The 18995-nt window shown below is 39.3% G+C and overlaps 1 protein-coding gene across 1 annotated transcript in view; it reads left to right on the top strand.

Moving 5' to 3' along the window:
• Positions 1 to 16435, top strand: part of LOC122794821 — a 133907-nt gene extending 117472 nt beyond the window's left edge. The window contains exon 3 of the mRNA XM_044063426.1: positions 15831 to 16435. Within this exon, the coding sequence (XP_043919361.1) occupies positions 15831 to 16435 (605 nt within the window). The remainder of the gene's footprint in view (positions 1 to 15830) is intronic.
• The last annotated feature ends 2560 nt before the right edge of the window (positions 16436 to 18995 follow it).

Genomic DNA, 18995 nt, shown 5'->3' with positions numbered 1-18995 from the left:
GCCCTTTTGGAGGATGCTTGTGTCGGATGCTTTGAAGTTCATTCATCAAGGTTACAGGTGGCAATGGGAGGAAATTCCTGCTTTCCAGGTAGTAATTCCTCATCCACCAGACCAGACTATTTATTTCCTTCCACCTTTCCTTCATCATACTGTGTTTCAAGGAGTGATGGAACCAGTTCATCCTTCCCACCTAGGGAAAGGTTTTTATTCAAGAATGTTTATAGTGCCAAAGAGAATGTTTGGAGACCACTTCTTGGTCTTTCTTTCCTAAACCTGTTTGTGATAGTAGCCAAGTTCAAAATGATATAATTCCACAATCTATTACCTCTTCTTCCGCATTTATATTTTGTGTTAACACTAGATTTAAAAAATGTTTAATATCACAGCCCTTTTCATCCAGACTTCATGTGTTTTTTAAGTTTTTTTCTGTCTGAATCACATTATCAGTTTTCTGCCTTCTCCTCTGGGTTATCCACTGCACCAGGAGTGTTCACAAAGTGTATCGCTCCAGTTATAGCCCATTGCAGGCTACTGGGTGCCCACATTTTTCCATACTTAGATGACTTGCTTATCTTTGCAGAGTCTTTTTCAAAGTGTTAGGAATCTTTCACTTGGGTGCAAGATCTGTTACACAAGCTAGGGTTCCAAGAGACTCCTTCACAGAGGAATGTGTTCCTGGGTTGTCATCTAGACACTTCAATTCAGAGAGCTTTTCTTGCACTTGAAAAAATAGATCTATATCTATTTCTAATGTTTTTCACTTAGATTTTTCACTGCAAAGGAATGCCTCAGGATTGTGGGTCTCGTGGCATCAATGATTCTTGTGATACATCTGTCAAGAGTCCACATGAGAAAGATACAATGGCATCTGAAGTCTCTTTCGTCCCATCACCAACATCCTGCGTCTTTTCAAATCCCAGTTCTGGGGTTTGTCTGAAGTGAAATCACTTGGTGGAGATAGCAAATATCTCTAAATCTGGGTCTCTGTATCTTTCTCTCTGTTCCAAAGCAGTCAGTCATCACAGAATCCTTAGACTTTGCTTGGGTAGCAGTTTCAAGTGGGACAGAAAGTGTAAGTTATGTGGGCCACCAAGGTCAGATGTAGGCACATAAATATTAAAGAGATACTTGCCCTGAACAAGGCACTCAAGTCTTTGAATCATCTTTGATCCCCAGGTCCCCTTCAAGTTATCACAGACAGTACCACAAAGAAGTGGTACATCAACTAGCCAGGGGGAATCAGGCCATACCCCCTTTGCAGACTAGCAGTGTTAGCTTAGGATATAGCTTCATAGCACAATATCACTCTACAGGCATTCTCCATTCTGTCAGAGTAAAACTGTGTGGCATTCAAGGTAAGCAGTGCAAGGGCAGACCCTCACAAATGGAAACTAGATTCATCTTTGGAGAGTTCCTCAAGTAGACCACTTTGCCTCCTCCCTGAAGCATGAGCTGGCAAGATTCTGCTCCAGGACTACATACAAAAAGGCCTAGAGGTCAGATGCCTTTTCTTTTCCTTGAAAAGGAATGTTCCTGTATGCTTTTCCATCCTTTCCACTATTATTTAGGGTACTTCTGAAGGTTCACAAGTAATCCCCCAAGATCACTGTGATGACTCCCTTCTGGCCCAGGCAGTGGTTCTCCCTTCTTTTGGAAATGGCCAGGTGCAATTACCACAAGCTTCCTCACAGAATGGATCTACTCATACAAGATCAGAGGTATTTGATACATCCCGATCCCAATTCACTTCAGATGACTGCCTGAATGATAGGGTCTTAATTCCCTTTAGGCACCTGTTTACTGAGGACATGCAGCAGGTACTAATGGAGTCAAGTAAGCCTGCTACTAGAAAATCATATATTAGCAAATGAAAAAGGCTTTTTAGGTGGTGGCAACAACATAACCAGCACTCATTCATGGCTAGTTGTTGTCTGGTTTCACAATATGCATGAGTTGCTGTCCTGTGGCCTTTCTTACTCCTCTGTCAGTGTTCGTTTTCAGCCATTTTAGCATGTCTTCCTATGGATACTCATCTTTCAATGCATTCTCATATCAAAATGTCTTTGAAAGAGGTCTTGCATGAAAGACATCCAAGAAAAATGGTGGCCCTGCTTTGGAATCTTAATTTTGTGTTAAGAGGACAGTTGATCTATTTGAACCAGCTAACATGTCTGATTTGAGGTTATTAACATGGAAAACAGTTTTACTGACTGCTCTAACCTCTGCAAGAAGGTATATGAATTGCAAGGTCTTATGGTATGTGAATCCTGTCTCATTTTCTGTAGAGATAGATTGTCTTTAAGAACTAATCCTTATATGTTTGAAGTGATATCCAAGTATACTTTAATCCAAACTATCCATCTCACCATTTTCTTTCCTGAACCTAAAAATGAGGGAGAAAGGATACTCCATACCTTGGATGCCCAAAGACAACTCGGGTACTATCTTGACAGAACTGAATCTTTCAGATCTTCTGATCAGTTATTCATTTATTATAATGGTAAGAGGAAGAGGAAGTGACAACCTGTGTCAAAGCAGACTATTTCCAAATGGTTGTCTAAGGGTATTACCTTTTGTTATATTCACCACAACAAAACTATTAAAGTTTCAGTAATCACTCAACCAGTGCCTTGGCCTAATTTATAACTTTTTGGAAAGGGTTGGATTCTAGAAGTATTCTGGAAGCAGCAACTTGGTCCTGTGTACAAACTTTTATAAAGCATTATAAGCTTGATTCCTTGTCTTTGTCTAGATCAGGCTTTGCTCGGACCATTCCGTATGGGATCCTGGACTCTTCTCCTGCCACCTCTCATATGTACTAAACTAGAGTAATCTACCTGGATCCCCTTCAAAACATCTAAAACACATAACATCTAATTTCATAGCATTGAGACCAGAACATCTAAAACCCATAACATTGAATTTCATAACATCTAACAGTACAAATCACATGAAAATAACGTCCCCTCCACATATCATGACATATAATGACACCAAACTACCAAACACACTTTTTAGTACATTTCTGCAGGGGGCATGATACAGTGGGGTTAGGAAATTAACTTTTTCCCACTGTAGTGCGATCTTGGAGTTGGTATATTTAATTTACGGGGGGTGGGGGGGGTGCAGGGGGCTTGCCCCCCTGCAGAAACATAGTAAAAAGTGTGTTTGGTAGTTTGGTGTCGTTATATGTGGAGGGGATGTTATTTTCTTGTGATTTGTAGTGTTAGTTGTTATGAAATTTGATGTTATGGGTTGTAGATGTTCTGGTCTCAATGTTATGAAATTAGATGTTATGAGTTTTAGATGTTTCAAAGTAGACCCATCTACCGATATAGCTAAGGCTTCTGTAGCAGTGATCAGTATGATGAACGTAGTACTGTTGCGTAAGTAAACTTTACCATAACAGAATATGTTCAAATAATCACTGCTGCAGTAGCCTTTCCCTCCCTCCACCCCTCTTGTTTTTTGTATATTGTTTTTTCCAGGGTGTGGACAGTTGTTTTTTTGTTGTTCCTAGCATTGTCCTTTCAAGGGCTGAGGCTCCCTGTCTCTGTTGTCATGAAAGCTTTGAAGGATTTGGTGCCAATACCTGTCTTTTTAGTCAGCTCAGCTTGGGCTGACGGATGGTTTGGGCATGTGGAAGGTGCCCTGAAACTTTGGAAGGTGACCAACTGTTATATCCTTGACAGCATATAACCCATATACCTAAGGCTACTGCAGCAATGATCATTTGAACATCTACTGTTATGGTAAGTTTTCTTACACAAGTGAACTATGTTTGAATTCCTCACTGCTGCAGTAGCCAGATCCATTCTCCATTCCCCTTCTAATGTATCTAGTTAGTTGTTGGGATAGAAAAGTTACCTATATGTTTGTATCTTTTGGGAGTTTCAGGATGAGTAAGCATTTTCTTTTTGTTTGGGCAAGAAAGTCCTGAGGTTCCCTATTTGACTGCTGATTTCTGTCCAAGGGGCTTAACCAGTCAGCAGTCATAGTGTTGAAGTTTCAAAATAAGTGCTTTTAGCTTAAACAGAGAAACTGTTTCTCCATCTGAGTTGGTGATACTGCAGATTACATATAACTACCGAAGTTGCAGACAAATTACTGGTCAATAGGCATGCAGTGCAAGCAAAAGCAGTAGTGAAAAGGTCACCATAAAGTGGTCTAGGTCTTAAAAAGAGTTGTGGGCCAGTGAAATGACATCAGTGGTGTTAATTGTTAATAGCTTCTCTATCAGTTTTAGACTGAGGGCAATGGAAGCACTTGCATTCCCTGATACAATAATACGTTTAATTAGGAGAATGTATGAAGGATCAGAAAGAAGAATTAAAGTAGTAGGGTTCATCTCTGATAAGTTGTGCCTGAACAGAGAAACCGGACAAGTATGTCCTCTTTCCCCATTGTTCTTAGCTTTACACTTAGAGACATTGATAAAGAAAAGAAGGGACTCAGAAATTCAGGGATATAATTGGTATGGAAGTGGAAAAGTGACTTTATTTTCAGATGATATTACTTTGTACCTGAGGAGTGGAGAAGTGTATTGATACACATTTTTCTGAATAAGGGTAATGTCCAGAGCTGTAGTAACTACAGAGGGATAAAATTGATCAGTCGCAGCATGAAGTTATGGGAAACAATAGTGGAAGCTAAGTTAAGAAGGGAGTTGATGATTAGTGAGCAGCAGTATGGTTTCATGCCAGGAAAGAGCACTACAGATGTGATGTTTGCTCTGAGGGTGTTGATGGAGAAGTATAGAGAAGGGCAGAAGGAGTTGCTTTGTGTCTTTCTGGACTTAGAGGAAAGCATATGACAAGGTGTCTAGAAAAGAGTTTTGGTATTGTATGAGGAAATCGGGAGTGGAAGAGAAGTATGTAAGAGTGGTACAGGATATGTATAAGGGTTGTGTGACAGTGGTGAGGTCTGCGGTAGGAGTGATGGATGCATTCAAGGTGGAGATGTGATAATATCAAGCATCAGCTCTGAGCCCTTTCCTATTTGCAATAGTAATGGAAAGGTTGACAGACAAGATCAGACAGGAGTCCCCGTGGATTATGATATTTGTGGATGACATTGTGATTTGTAATGAGAGTAGGGAACAGGTTGAACAGACCCTGGAGAGGTGGAGATATGCCCTAGAGAGGAGAGAAATGAAGGTCAGCAGGACTAAGACAGAATATATGTGTGTGAATGAGAGGGAGGTCAGAGGAATGGTGATGATGCAGGGAGTAAAGTTGGCGAAGGTGGAGGAGTTTAAATACTTGGGATCAACAGTTCAGAGTAATTGTAAGTGTGGAAGAGAGCTGAAGAAGAGAGTGCAGCCAGGGTAGAGTAGGTGGAGAAGGTTGTCAAGAGTGATTTGTGATAGATGGGTACCAGTAAGAGTGAAAGGGAAGGTCTGCAAGATGATAGTGAGACCAGCTTGAGACAGTTTTAAGTCATTTCGGGATATAAAATTAATAAAGATAAAGCAAAGGCAATAGCTGTAAATTATGTACCCACACATGAATTGGTTTAACAGTACCCATATTTATGGGGACATGATAAGATGACATATGTAGGAGTATAGATTAAAAACAGTCCTGTTATGGCAGCTAAGGATATGAAGAGACCAAACAAAAGATAATATAAAAACTGAGAAACTGCAAGCTCTTGTTTATAGATATGCATAGTTAAGATAAAAGCAGTGAAAATTTTTTAATCACTTTAGTTTTATATAGAGGACCACCTGAGTTTTATCAACCATAGAAGTTTTTGACAGTTATTAATAAAGAGTTGAAGGAATATATCCAGAAGGGGAGGTTGTCAAGGGTTAAGTGGGATAGGTTGATCCTTCCAATAGAACAAGGTTGTTTAGGATTACGTAATTTGACAGGATATTTTAGAGCTGCACAGTTAAGGCTGTTATACATAACACAAGCAAAAAAAAAAAATAACCAGAGATCCTGTAGAGGTATTAGAGCTTTTCTGGAAATTTGTATAACACAGAGATGTGAGGAAATCAAGAAAAAGCACAAGTGGAGATATTAATGGAAGACTTAAATATACAAAGGTTAGAGGTAAATGAGGATTAACAACTAACAGTTAAAACAGGAAGAGAGAGATAAAAATGATGGTGTATAACCAAGCTACAAGGAAGAACATGATAAATATCTGGGAGGTTTTGTTTAATAGTAATTTAAAAGGAGGGGAGGTATCAACATCATGGAAAAAAGCTGTGGTGGCTGTAATACCTAAAGACAGTAAAGACCCATCTGATCCAGCTTCATATAGGCCCATTTCAATTTTAAACCATGATTATAAAGTGTTTATGCCTATAATGGCTGAAAGAATGGCAAAGATTATGTTAAGATTAAAAGATATGGACCAATGTAGCTTTGTGGAGGGGAAGCAAACATTTAACTACATTAATAGAACAATGATGATCCATAGGGAAGCAGAATGTAGGAAAATTCCACTGATATGGTGGGTCATAATACCAAGAAAGCATTCGACAGAGTAATCTGGAATTTTATGAGTAGGGAAATGGAAGCATTTACATCTCCTGATGCAATAATAAGGTTAATTAGAAGGATATAGGAGGGATTGAAGGCAAACATATAAGTGGGAGGGCTCCACTGTGATAAGTTGTCTCCAAACAGTGGAAACAGAAGAAACAGGCAGGAGTGCCCTCTTTCCCTGTGTTATTTGCATTATGTTTAGAATAGAACTATTGGCAAAGAAAATAAGGGACTCAGAAATTCAAGGATATGATTGGTATTGTAATCAAGAAATACAATATTATTTTTGTACCTGATGGAACCAAAAAAAGGACATCTAAGTGTTGTGGAATATTCTGAGATAGTTCTCTGTTTTTTCGGGATATAGAATTAATAAAGGTAAGACAAAGGCTATAGCTATAAACTATATAGGAACACATGAATTGGTCCAGCAATACCCATATTTATGGGGGCATGATACAATGAAGTATTTAGGAGTATGGATAAAAAAGGCTACTGTTTTGGCAGCTAATGATATGTGGGAAGTGACTAAACAAAAGGTAATATAAAAACGGAGAAACTGGAAGCTGTTGCCTATGGAAAGCAAGATACAAGCAGTAAAAATATTTTTAGTCCCTTATTTTTATATGTAGGTCGGGCATATTTTTATCAACCTCAGAAAAAGTTGTGGACAGTAATTAATAAAGAGTTGAAGGATTTTATTTGATAGGGGAAGAGGGCAATAGTCAAGTGGGATAAATTTATCCTTCCAACAAAAGAAGGAGGTTTAGGATTACCTGATTTGAAGCGATATTTTAGAGCTACATTTAAGGCTCATATGCATAACACGAGCAGAAATTTACAATTTAGAGTGAAAAGAGATGATGATGAAGTGGGGGGGAGGATTCAACAAATAATGAAAGAATGGGATTTTGGATGCAGTTCCGTAAGGAGAATAACAGAAGTCATATAGAATGTTATATTCATAAAGTAACAGAAAGCAAAGAACTTAGCCAACATGGGAATGAAGAAAGGAGATTCTGCCAATAGGGATGACTATATTTAGGGTACAGAGAATAGACAGGAGAAACTGAAATTTACTGGAGGAAGCTGGCAAAGGAACCATGATATCGGGATCAAATAATTACAGAAGGAAAGGTAACAGATTGGGATGATACCAATAAGACATTTGGATTGCAAGCTGGTGATTGTTTTCCCTTTCAGAAATTGATATCAGAACATAGGCAAAGAGAACGGGACAGGGGAATCCTAAATGAAAGATCTGCACTGGTTGAGTTTTTAATTGAATCTACAGCAGAATCTCCTGATAAAAAAGGGGAGAATTAGTAAGGCATATAAAATATTGCACAATAACTATAGGAATCAATCAGAAAAGGTAAGGAAAGAATGGGAAGAGAAACTGGATTTGCAGTTCAAGAAAGAAAGAATGGAGGACATATGCACAGCTTCGAAATGTGCAACAAAGTCTAGAAAATTTAGGATTTTTGCCTGGAAGTGTTTGCATAGATACTTTTATAGCCAAGCAGACTACAAATAATTTTTCCTCAGGTAGATGGCAAATGTTGGAGGTGTGATGGAGAAAGAGGTAAATGGGGACATATGTTTTGGGAGTGTAAAGAGTTGTCAGACTTTAAAATTCCCCTACAGAGTACTCTGTCAAAAATACAGGACAAGCAAATGAGTGTGACTAAGGAATTATATTTTTTGAACTGGGATACAGGATCTGAATTGCCTAGACATAATAAGGCCTTGTTAAGTTTAATTCTTGTGGCTGCCAAAAAAGCAATTATTCGAAATTGGAAATCAAAATATAAACCAACTGTAGTTTAAGTAATGAATATTGTAACAGACACAAGAGAATAGGAAGTGAAATCTTTGGAAAGGGGTAGGAGTAAATTACAGAGAAAGAAACGGAAAATGTGGGAAACTGTGGGAACAATACTGGCAGAAAAAAAATGTTTTGGAGGAGGAATGAGGCTTAAGAGAAGGCAGGAATTAAACAATGTATTAATGTAATGATTATAGGCTATCTACAAATATATATGATGCATAATGGTTATAAATGTGGGGCGGCCACGGTGGTGCAGTGGTTAGCATTGCCGCCTCACAGCAAGAGGTTCTCCGGTTCGATCCTCGGCTGGGGTGCCTTCTGTGCGGAGTCTGCATGTCCTCCCTGTGGTCGCGTGGGTTTCCTCCGGGTGCTCCAGTTTCCTCCCACATCCCAAAGACATGCTGCAGGTGGATTGGACACTCTAAATTGGCCATAGGTGTGCGTGTGTGTGCCTTCTGTGGAAGGTTGGGTGCCGGGCTGGCAACTCGACACTGTAAAACTCTACTGCCAATCAATGTGCGGACACGGTGATCCGCTGTGGCGACCCCTAACCGGGATAAAGCCGAAAGAAGAAGAAGAAGAAGAAGATAATGGTTATAAATGTGAACTTGTTAATATGGTTTGATTACTTTTATATAAATGTAAGTTTGCCTATGTTGCAAGTAATACTTCAGTAAAGTTGTGTAAAAAAAGAGGGAGCTAGAATTTACTGGAGAAAACTGGTAAAGGAACCAAGGTTTTGGGAACAAGTAACTAGAGAGAGAAAGGTAATAGAATGGGATGAGACCAAGAAGACATTTGAACTGTGGGCTACAGACAACCGTATAGGCAAAGAGAAAGGGATGGTAAATCCTTAGCAAAAAAGACCTGCTTTGGTTGAGTTTTGAGGAATGAGGTTTAAGGGAAGGCAGGAATTGAGCAGTTTATGTAATGTTGGATTGATGATAGTTATAAAAAAGAACATATGTGATGCATAATGTAGTTAAATGGAAACATGTTAATATGTTTTCTTTTGTATTAATGTATGTCTGCCTATGTCTTAAATGATAATTTAATATAGGTGTTAAAAATTAAAAAAAGAGCCATCCAACAGGTCCTACCAGACCAGAAGAGAAAGGATCAAGGATCTGTTCCAGATTCTTTTTAATTCCAAAGAAAACAGAGGACCTTAGGAGAGCTCTAGATCTAAGCAGCCTAAATCTGTATGTAAAAAATACCCAGTTTGTGATGATCAAGGTGAAATCATTTTACTTTGTTTGCAGGCATATGACTGAATGTGCTTGATAGACCTATAAAACATTTACCTCCATATCAGTATTGCCAGAGAGTCCAGGAGGTATCTATGCCTCCAGCTGGGAACCAGTCAGTAGCAGTTCCAAGCCCTGTCCATCAAACACAGCACCCCCAGGTGTTTACCAAGTACAAGGCAGTAGTCAAAACATATCTACAGCCAAAAAGGATCTTTGTGTTTTCTTACCTAAACAGTTGGCTCCTAGTTATTTGAATAACCAAGTCCCCTCCTAGTTGCCAGAAATTATTTACTTCAGTTGTGCCTGCCCTTGGGTATCTGTATAAACATGGAAAAATCTCTGCTGCAGCCATCTCAGACTTTGACATTCATTGCCAGTTATATGGAGACAAGATCTTGCACAATGAAATTACCAGACAAGAGATTTATATCCTTAAGGACATCACTAGCTCATCATTCTCTGCCAGCTGTGCTAGTTCTAAAGGTTCTCAGATCCATCCTTTTAATCCTACATGCTTGACTTTTTATGCTGGTACTACAGTGGACGCTCATTGTACAGTTGTCTCTACTTTCTTATGTTATGAACACCCCAATCCATCTGTCATCAGTTTGCAAAAGGCACCTAGACTGGTGGCTACAGCCTCCCATGGTCTCACTAGAAAAAAAAAACATTTGCTCTTCAAGAGAAGAATAGCCAAAGATCCTTGACAGACTTAGAGGAAAGCCTTCACATCAAGATCCTAGAGATGAGACCAGTTCTCCTAGTTTTTCAGATCCTTCAGGACTACTTACTTCTAAGGATATAATATAAATAGTATTGTGAGAGTAAAATAAGGAACGGTACAATAAAAGTGACAAGATAAAAGTACCGAAACCGACAAAGCTGCAGGTAAACTACAGGTAAAAAACTTTAATATATAAAAAATAATAATAAAATAAAACAGAATAAGCGCTTTTACAGTATGCTACCACCGTCTGATGAAGCTGTTTTACTTCTAAGGGTGATTGCATTTCACTCAGACAACATGTCAGTATTCTGGTGCATCAACAGATGGGGGAACCAAATCTTATCCGCTGTGTAGAGAAACAATGAGAGTGTGACTATGAGCAATATCTTCACAGCACTTCCTGACAGAAGTGCACATACTGAGATGAGTCAACTACATAGCAGACAGGCACAGCAGATCTTTTCTAAGACATCACAAGAGGTCTCTCAATCCTGCAGTCGCACAACAGATATTTTTCTGCTGCAGTTAAACTTGCTGGAACCTTTTGGTTTCTCCTGAACTTCTCTTTACCCTTCCTTCTCTTCTCCTGATCACAAAGTTTCCAGAAAGCATCTCTGTGTAAGGTAATGTCAGTCTTCTTTGCCTTTTTCTGGTCTCAGCAAATATGGTTCCCCTTAACGCAGCTGCATCTGAAGAAGCAACCATAGATTCTCAGTTTGCAACTGGATCTGTTATTTCACCCATCCAGAGAGCTTCACCAGGACAGCCACTCCCTCAAGCTAACCATATTTTTTCCAGTTCCTTTAATAACCCCTGATCCTTCCCTTTCTCAAAGAGTAGTGCAGACCCTTATTAGTCTTTCAGGAAAAACTCTACTAAAAAAATGTACAAGTTTGCTTCTAACCAAGGACTGGACCCCATTCTCACTATTGTCCATTTTCTTTCTAAGGTGTAGCTTGTGTCTGTCTCCAGTTTTCATAATGGGTTTCTTTTTTCCTCCCTTGCAGCACAAAATTATGTAAGGTGCTCCCCAAGGGAACCTTCCCCTTGCTTCCCCCTGTTTAGGACCCAACACCACCATTATGGGACATTAAATTAATGTTAGAGGTATTAACTCATTCATCCTTTAAACCAGTATCTTTGGCCAAACTAAAATTTATTTCCTGGAAACGATAGTTTACCAAGAAGAGATGCATCCCCATTGTGTTCTGTAACCCCTCATCTAGTTTTCCACAAATACATAGTTTCTGTCAGGGCATAATACTTCTTTAAGTCCAAAGGTTGCTTCAGAGTCCAACATCAGCCAGCCTATTTATCTACCATTTTCCCCAAACTATTCCAGAAGGGGGGGGGGGCATTCTCATGTTCGTACATAGCTACAGTTGCACCTCCATTGTACAACATTTATCAGAAAGGATTTACAACTATTTATTTCCTTTCTTTCCCATCAGATTAAAATGCAAGGTATGTAAAATAATTCTGTCCAGATGGCTTTCAGATTGTCTAATCTTTGCTTACAAGTTGAGAAACAAAACCTTACAATCGTCATGCTCAGATTAGTGTCAGTATCCACCACCTTCTTCAAAAATTCTTCAGTGAATGATATTTGTACAGCAGCCTCTTGTTCTACATTGCATGCCTTCTCCAGACATCACAAACTGGACATTATCTCCAGATGCAGATCTTCCTTTTGGAGCTGCCATCCTAAAAGGTATCCTGTCATGATTCTACCCAGGAAATTAGATAGTTTGGAATACTATTCCACCAGCTGAATTGGAAGAATGAGATGAAATAGGATATAGAAGACATTTACTTAAAATAATGGTGAATCATTGTAATCCCTAGTCCTTCTTATTCAGTATCCCACCCATCTTCCCCCTTCCAAATTGTCACTGTTTTCATTCAGACAGGCCTAGTAGATCTGTTTTAACCCCATCCTCTTTCATAGGACTCATTGCTTTTCATTCAATCCTTTCCAATACTAATCCTTAACAAGCTCAATCTGAGATTGGGTGGGGGATGTGTGCATTGTAAGAGTAAAGAAGAAGCTTGAGGTCAAGTTCTTAGCAAGGAGTGATGGATTAAACAGCTGAATCAAATACACAAGGGATGAAGAGGATCCAGCATTATAGCAAGTACACATTGTCCATTTTTTTAATGAAAGAGGCTATAAAGTCTTTCTTACAGGTCTGACATGATCATCTTGGTAACCATATGAAATGTCAGGATGTACTAAAATAAGTTCTGAAACACGTTGACTTGAATGGATGAAAAAATGGCCTTACATATACTAAGTCCAAGATAGCCATTTCTTGGAGTATTTTGTTTTCTCTGTAGTATGAAGTCTCAGAATTGGTATATGTAAGTTTGGGGGTGGGAGGCTTGCCCCACTGCATTAAAGAACTTTAGACAAGAAAAGTGATGTTTGAGATTCGCTCTTCTCCTGGGTTTGCAGTCTTTTTTGGCTTGTTGGCACTCGGCATTTTGAGTGCTGACATTTCAATAGGAAATCGATAGTCGCACTTATCTAGTTTACATGCTTCTCATAAATAATAGGGACACCCATTTCTAGTGATGAATCAAGTCTTATGCATTGTAATTATCCTTTTGTGTTTTAACACTACTGGGTAAGGCAGCTGAGCTAGTGCACATGTGCTCGTATATACACACACACACACACTATGCATTACAAAATAAGTAGTTCTGCTGCCTTCATTGACCATAACCATTCTCTCCAGAGCAGTTATATTAGTATTCTACTGGTAACATTTGAGCAGTAACTGAACATGTCTATCTAGAATGTTGGTTTGCATTTCGAGTATCTCATTGGGCATAACACTTCAAAAACACTACCAATTTCCTTACAGCAAACTAAATAGTGAGCCATAGTCTTTACTTGTAAAGAGAGTAAATATTATTTCAGTTTACTCATGCTGAGCTATACTAGCTGTTATTAAGCCATATTTCAGTGCGTGCTTTTTAGGCATTTAAATTTGCTTCTCTTTGTCATTTGACTGCATTAGCTGACACTGGATGCCCAAGGAACTCAGAGATAAGTGGGTCTATATTATGTTGCCGAAATGGCAAAACAGCAAATGCCGTTTCAGCGTCACATAAACATTGAAATACCACTAATGTGAATGGCCAGGTCAACGATTTTTTTTCCTAGGGAAAAAAATCGGTAGACCAAACCAGACACGACACACCATCTAAAACATTACAAAGTGGGGGGCTTCACCTCCACACCCCCCCCCCAACTAAATATACCAACTCCGAGATCGCACTACAGTGTGGTAAAGGGCAATTTCACGGTGACGGCCAAGCAATTTTTTTTTTCTGGGAAAAAAATCGGTGACCTGGCTATTCGCATTAGTGGTATTTTGAAGTTTATGTGTCGCTGAAACGGCATTCACTGTTTTGCCATTCGGCAACATACTATAAACCCGAGCCAAGTATGTCTGTCAGCTTATCTTTATGATTATATAGAACAAATATCTGATTAGTGATGATTTATTGCAACTCTTAATACAAAAGAGTTTGTTTTATATCAAAGATCCAAAGAATTCTGTGGATATTTGCTTTCACTCGTGTGTTGCACCTGTGGGATGCTTCCCATAAGTACGTCAGTGTTGAATATGTTGGTGTGAGTGTTATGGATATTCTTGGAAAGTCAAAACAATGCTCTCTGTAAGGCCAAAAACACTGCATCAGTGGGCCCAGACAATATCCCAGGATGCCTTCTAAATAGCCCGAAACATGACCTATCAGGGCCTCTGGAATTGCTTTTTAACTATAGCTTCCAAACAGAATGGAGAACAGCAACACTCATCCCTCTGCACAAAGGTGGGCCATGTATAGACCCTGAAAACTACAGACCCATAAGTCCCACTAGTCTTATATGTAAAACCATGGAAAAAATATCATGGAAATGATCAGTAGTGACAAAACTGGACCCAGCCCAATTTGGTTTCGTCAAGGGCAGATCATGCCTACTCAGCCTGGTTGACTTTTTTGAGAAGGTCACCAAAGCAATGGATGAGGGCAGAATTGTTCACACTGCCTTCCTTGATCTGGCCAAGGCATTTGACACAATACCCTACTCAGGCATTGTTGATAAACTCAAGAGGTTAGGTACAAACTCGTATGTCACCCAGTGGATAGCCAAATGACTCACAGACAGGACCCAGGAAGTTAGTATTGGGGAGTTCACCTCTACAAAAAGACCAGTCACAAGTGGAGCCCCTAAGGGGTCAGACCTTTGACCACTGCTTTTTGGTATTTACTTCTCTGAAGTCAAGGCCAGTGTCAGTGGTCTCTGGCTGACTAAATTTGCAGATGATTGCAAATTAGGAGCTATCATTGAATCCTGACACAAATGTTCTCCAGGAGGGGCTGGCACAGACAAACAACTGGTGTCAGAGCCATGGACTAAAACTAAATGCCAAGAAATGCATAATAGTATCCTTCAGGAAGTCTTCCATCCCTGGTAACTATCATATTGACAACACACCCCTTAGAGTTGACCCAGTAGTCAGGGACTTAGGGACACACATAGATAATAATCTGGCCTTTGACCATCACATGTCTACAGATGTGAGGAAATCATTCTGTGTTGTGCAACTTATAGACAAAGGTATGGCATCTAAGTCCTAGGAAGTCATTGTTCCACTGTATTTGGCATTCATCAGACCTATTATTGAGTAGAATGCCCCCTTTGGTATGTGCCTGACCAGGCATATCCAACAACTGGAGCGTCTACAGTAGTTCCTCACTAGAAGAATACAGGGCTTAAGTAAACTATCCTATGAAAATAGCCTCAAGGCTCTATCCGTGTATTTTGTCTCCTACAGGCTTTTGAGGGGATGTCTGTGTCTGACTTACAGGGCATTATCAGGCACCACTATGATGCGCCTCCTGCATATCTACAAAGCAAACAGCACCAGAATTACCCATTCTAAAGATTTAAACCTTGCATGTGATATAAAAAGGACCTGCTGGAGAGACAGATATGTATCCGAGAGATTACATCTTCTCTGGAACAGGCTCCCTATCCATGTGAAGCAGAGTTCCTTCCTAACCCAATTCAAATGTAACCTGGACAGTTGGATGGGGAACAGAAAATTCATCCCTGGTTTGGCACCTATGTCTCTAATGGACACAGATGACCTTTTAATGGTTCATCTCCCAGGCCCTAGCTTGTAAATGTTTCATCTCCCAAGCCCCTGCTTACAATTATCAAGGGTATCAGAACTTGTCAGAGATTTGGGATGCATGACTAGGCTTAAAAAGGCCCTTCTGGTCATTAGCCTAGTAAACACATATGAACCTATGAATACATGAACTAGGATATGATGAAACAAGGTAAGAATACTCGGAAGTAATACCTAAATGATGAAATATTTATTTATTGAAGATCTGCTGCCAAGGTGATTACCTTGCTTTTTCTGCATTTGTTTAAGCATGCATGTGCTTAATACTAAAACTACTTGTACTTGTCTCACTGATTTTTTTTTTTTTTATAGCAATTTTGTCCTTCTTTGGTGGGGCTTCATCACTATCTCAGGATAATGAAACATCATCAGAGGATGATATTGCACCAGCCATTTTAAAAATGTATGCCTTAAAGAAGGAAAGTATTCTGAAGGCATTTGATGATATTCAGCTTTTACTGACTAAAGAATGCATTTCAAAAGATCTTGAAATTGAACTTGATATGTTCTCTAATGAAAACCTTGAATTAATAAAACAATTTAGTAGTGATGTAGAGGTCAACTTTAATAAGGAAAAGAGTACCATATGTATATCTGGGTTTACTTCTCAAATATGTGAACTGCAAGATAAGATAATTACTCTTTCGCGCACATTACAACAGAACAGAACTACAGAACAGGAAGCAAAACACCTTCAAGAAAAAGTTTGCTGGAAATTCTGGAAAGATGGAAAGTGGATGGATTTCAATTTTAAAGTTAATGCATGCCTAGAAAGAGCATACCAGATTAATGACAAAGAGGCTGATGTTGAAGTCGATGGAGTATATGTTCTCTTTAACATGGAAAATAAAATGTTAAAGCTAAACAACACTGATATTCGCATTTGCCGTAGAAATCCTGCAGGTAAGAATTCTTAAGCCATTTCTTCATGACCATTTGTTTAAATAGTAATATATTGTGGAAATGCATATCACAATGAGACAAACTATTTCAAGCAATTGTGTTTACTTTAGTGTTGCAGTACCTATCTTTATTGTAATGTAAGGCATTGAATTTTATTTCTTAAACTGTTGTTGAACCATTTTGATCCAGTGTTGTCGTTTCCATCAACCTCAAATTGAGAGTTATTGTATCTATTTGGATCCGAGGCTGGCACTTCAGAATCTTCAGCTCTGAAGCTCCCCCTCTTTTCCTATAATGTTCTGCACTCCTGACTCTCCCAAGATCTCATTTGCTACTCCAGTTTTTGACTAATTTCTCCCAAAGCTCCTGTCAAGATAAGTGCCAGTATCTTTGTTAAACAGTTGCTGTCATTTTATTAGTGTCTAATTGCCTAGTTAGCACTTCCTCTTCCAACAAAAATAAAAAAAAAAGTTTTTTCAGAGGTTTTTTACAGGGAGTTTTCTTTTTTTTTTATTCCTTAGCTCTGTGATTGTAGTTTTTGAGCACATGAGCTCTGCTTCAAACACCATTTTCTATTTTCTCTGTTCTTTGGTATTTAGAGCTAGTCCTGTAAATGCTAATATTGCTACTTGCCTTAAGCAAGTGGTTTTCGTAAGAAGTGTTGTAGTTTACAAATTACTGTTAAAGTTGTTTCCTTCTGATTTTATTAGACCTTTGTGGAATCTTTTGAAAATTCTGTGTGCTCTGTCCCTGTTAGTGTTTTTTTTTCTATTTGTGTGCTGCATTTAGTAATTTAGTTACAGATAATACTTCAGGCTTCTGAAAATGTTTGGTGTCCAGTCATAACCTGCTCCTTCAAGATTCTCTTGACCAGTGTATATTTTGCACAGAGGTTGAGCACCTGGTTTCTGATTGCCAGGCCTGCTCTTTGTTCAGGGCCAGGGCGTTGGCTGATCATAAGATGAAGCTTGTTATGAAGGGCATGCTTCCAGCCTCCTCATCTGTGCCTTCCCAGACATTTGCTTCACCTTCACCTTCAAAGACGTAAGCAGAGAAAAAGAAAGAAAAGGATCACAAGTCTGGTGGATTTTTTGAAAAGGTCACCAAACCAAAGGATGAAGGCAAAAAGGTATGCAGTGCATACCCCGACCTGGTCAAAGCATTTGACACAATTCCCCAGTCAGGCATAGTAGAAAGCTAAATAAATTGGAAGTAACCCCTCTATGTCACCTGCTGGATTGCCAACACACAGATAGGACACAGGAAATCAAAACAGGAAAAGTAACCTCCACATAGAGACCAGTTACCAGTGGAGTGCCCCAGGTTTCTGTGGTGGGACCTCTCCTGTTTGACATGTACTTTTCTGAAGTAAAATCCAATGCCAAAGGGCTCTGGCTGATTAAGTTTGTGGATGACTGTAAGCTAGGAGCAGTTATTCAATCCTGAATTGATTTAGCCATTCTGCAGGAAGGTTTGTCCCAAATAAATAGCTGGTGACAAAATCTTGGACTGAAACTAAATGCTGAAAAATGCATTACTGTATATCAGGTAGCCGCCACATTAACAATACACCCATAAGAACTGACCTAGTTGTTCTGGATTTGGGAACTTGTGTGGACAGTGACCTAACTTTTGATCAACATGTGCCCATTGTTGTAAGAAAGTCCTTCTGTATTACACAACTTATAAACAAAGGAATTGTGTCTAGCTATAGGGATGTCATTGTCCCCTTAAATCATCCCTCATTAGGCCAGTCATTAAATATAATGCCCACTTTGGCATGTATATGTCCAGACACATGCAATAACTGGAACTCCCACAGGGATGCCTTACTAAAAGGATATAAGGTCTAAACAACATGTCTTCCAAAGACAGAGTCAAAGTCCTGTCACTGTACTTGGTATCCTACAGACTGCTAAGAGCTGACCTATGTCTGACATGAAAGGAATCATCTGACCCAGTACTGATGGATTTACTGCACATCAGAAAGTCAAATGGTATCAGCAATACTCAGTCTAGGGACCTAAACCTCTTCTGCAACATCAACAGAATGGTTTGGGTGGACAGGAATATCTCACACAGGATAACACTGCTCTGAAACAGACTCCCCATTCATATAAAAAGTTCATCCTTGTCCATATTCAAGTGCACCCTGGATTTATAGATGGGAAACAGAACATTTACTCCAGGACTGCCCCCTGTACTACTAATAGGCAGAGTCAGTTCCTAAATGCTTTATCCCATGCATGCGTCCCCCCAAATTAACTATGGTATGATCCCATTTATTCTCATTAGGGGTAATATGCAATTATTGACCATGGGATGGCTAAGGCCAATATCTAACCAAGTAGGATAAGTTAATTTGAGCACAAAAAGGGAAATTGGCTACGCTTAAAATGGCCTACAAGGGCAGCTAGCCTAATATTATGAACCTGTAGGAGAAGGATAGAGACAGGAAAGAGAAAGACAAGAAAAACAGTACAGAGAAAGAAAGAGTGGCCAGAAAATGGCCTGGTAAGTCCTGTCCTGAGGATATGCTAGAGCGAAAGGCCCCAAAGCCCTCAGTTCCATGGC

Source organism: Protopterus annectens, chromosome 2.part1 (assembly GCF_019279795.1).
Source record: "Protopterus annectens isolate FY-2018-M chromosome 2.part1, PAN1.0, whole genome shotgun sequence".
Classification (NCBI taxonomy): Eukaryota; Metazoa; Chordata; order Ceratodontiformes; family Protopteridae; genus Protopterus; species Protopterus annectens.
This window is presented reverse-complemented; position numbering and strand designations above follow the sequence as displayed.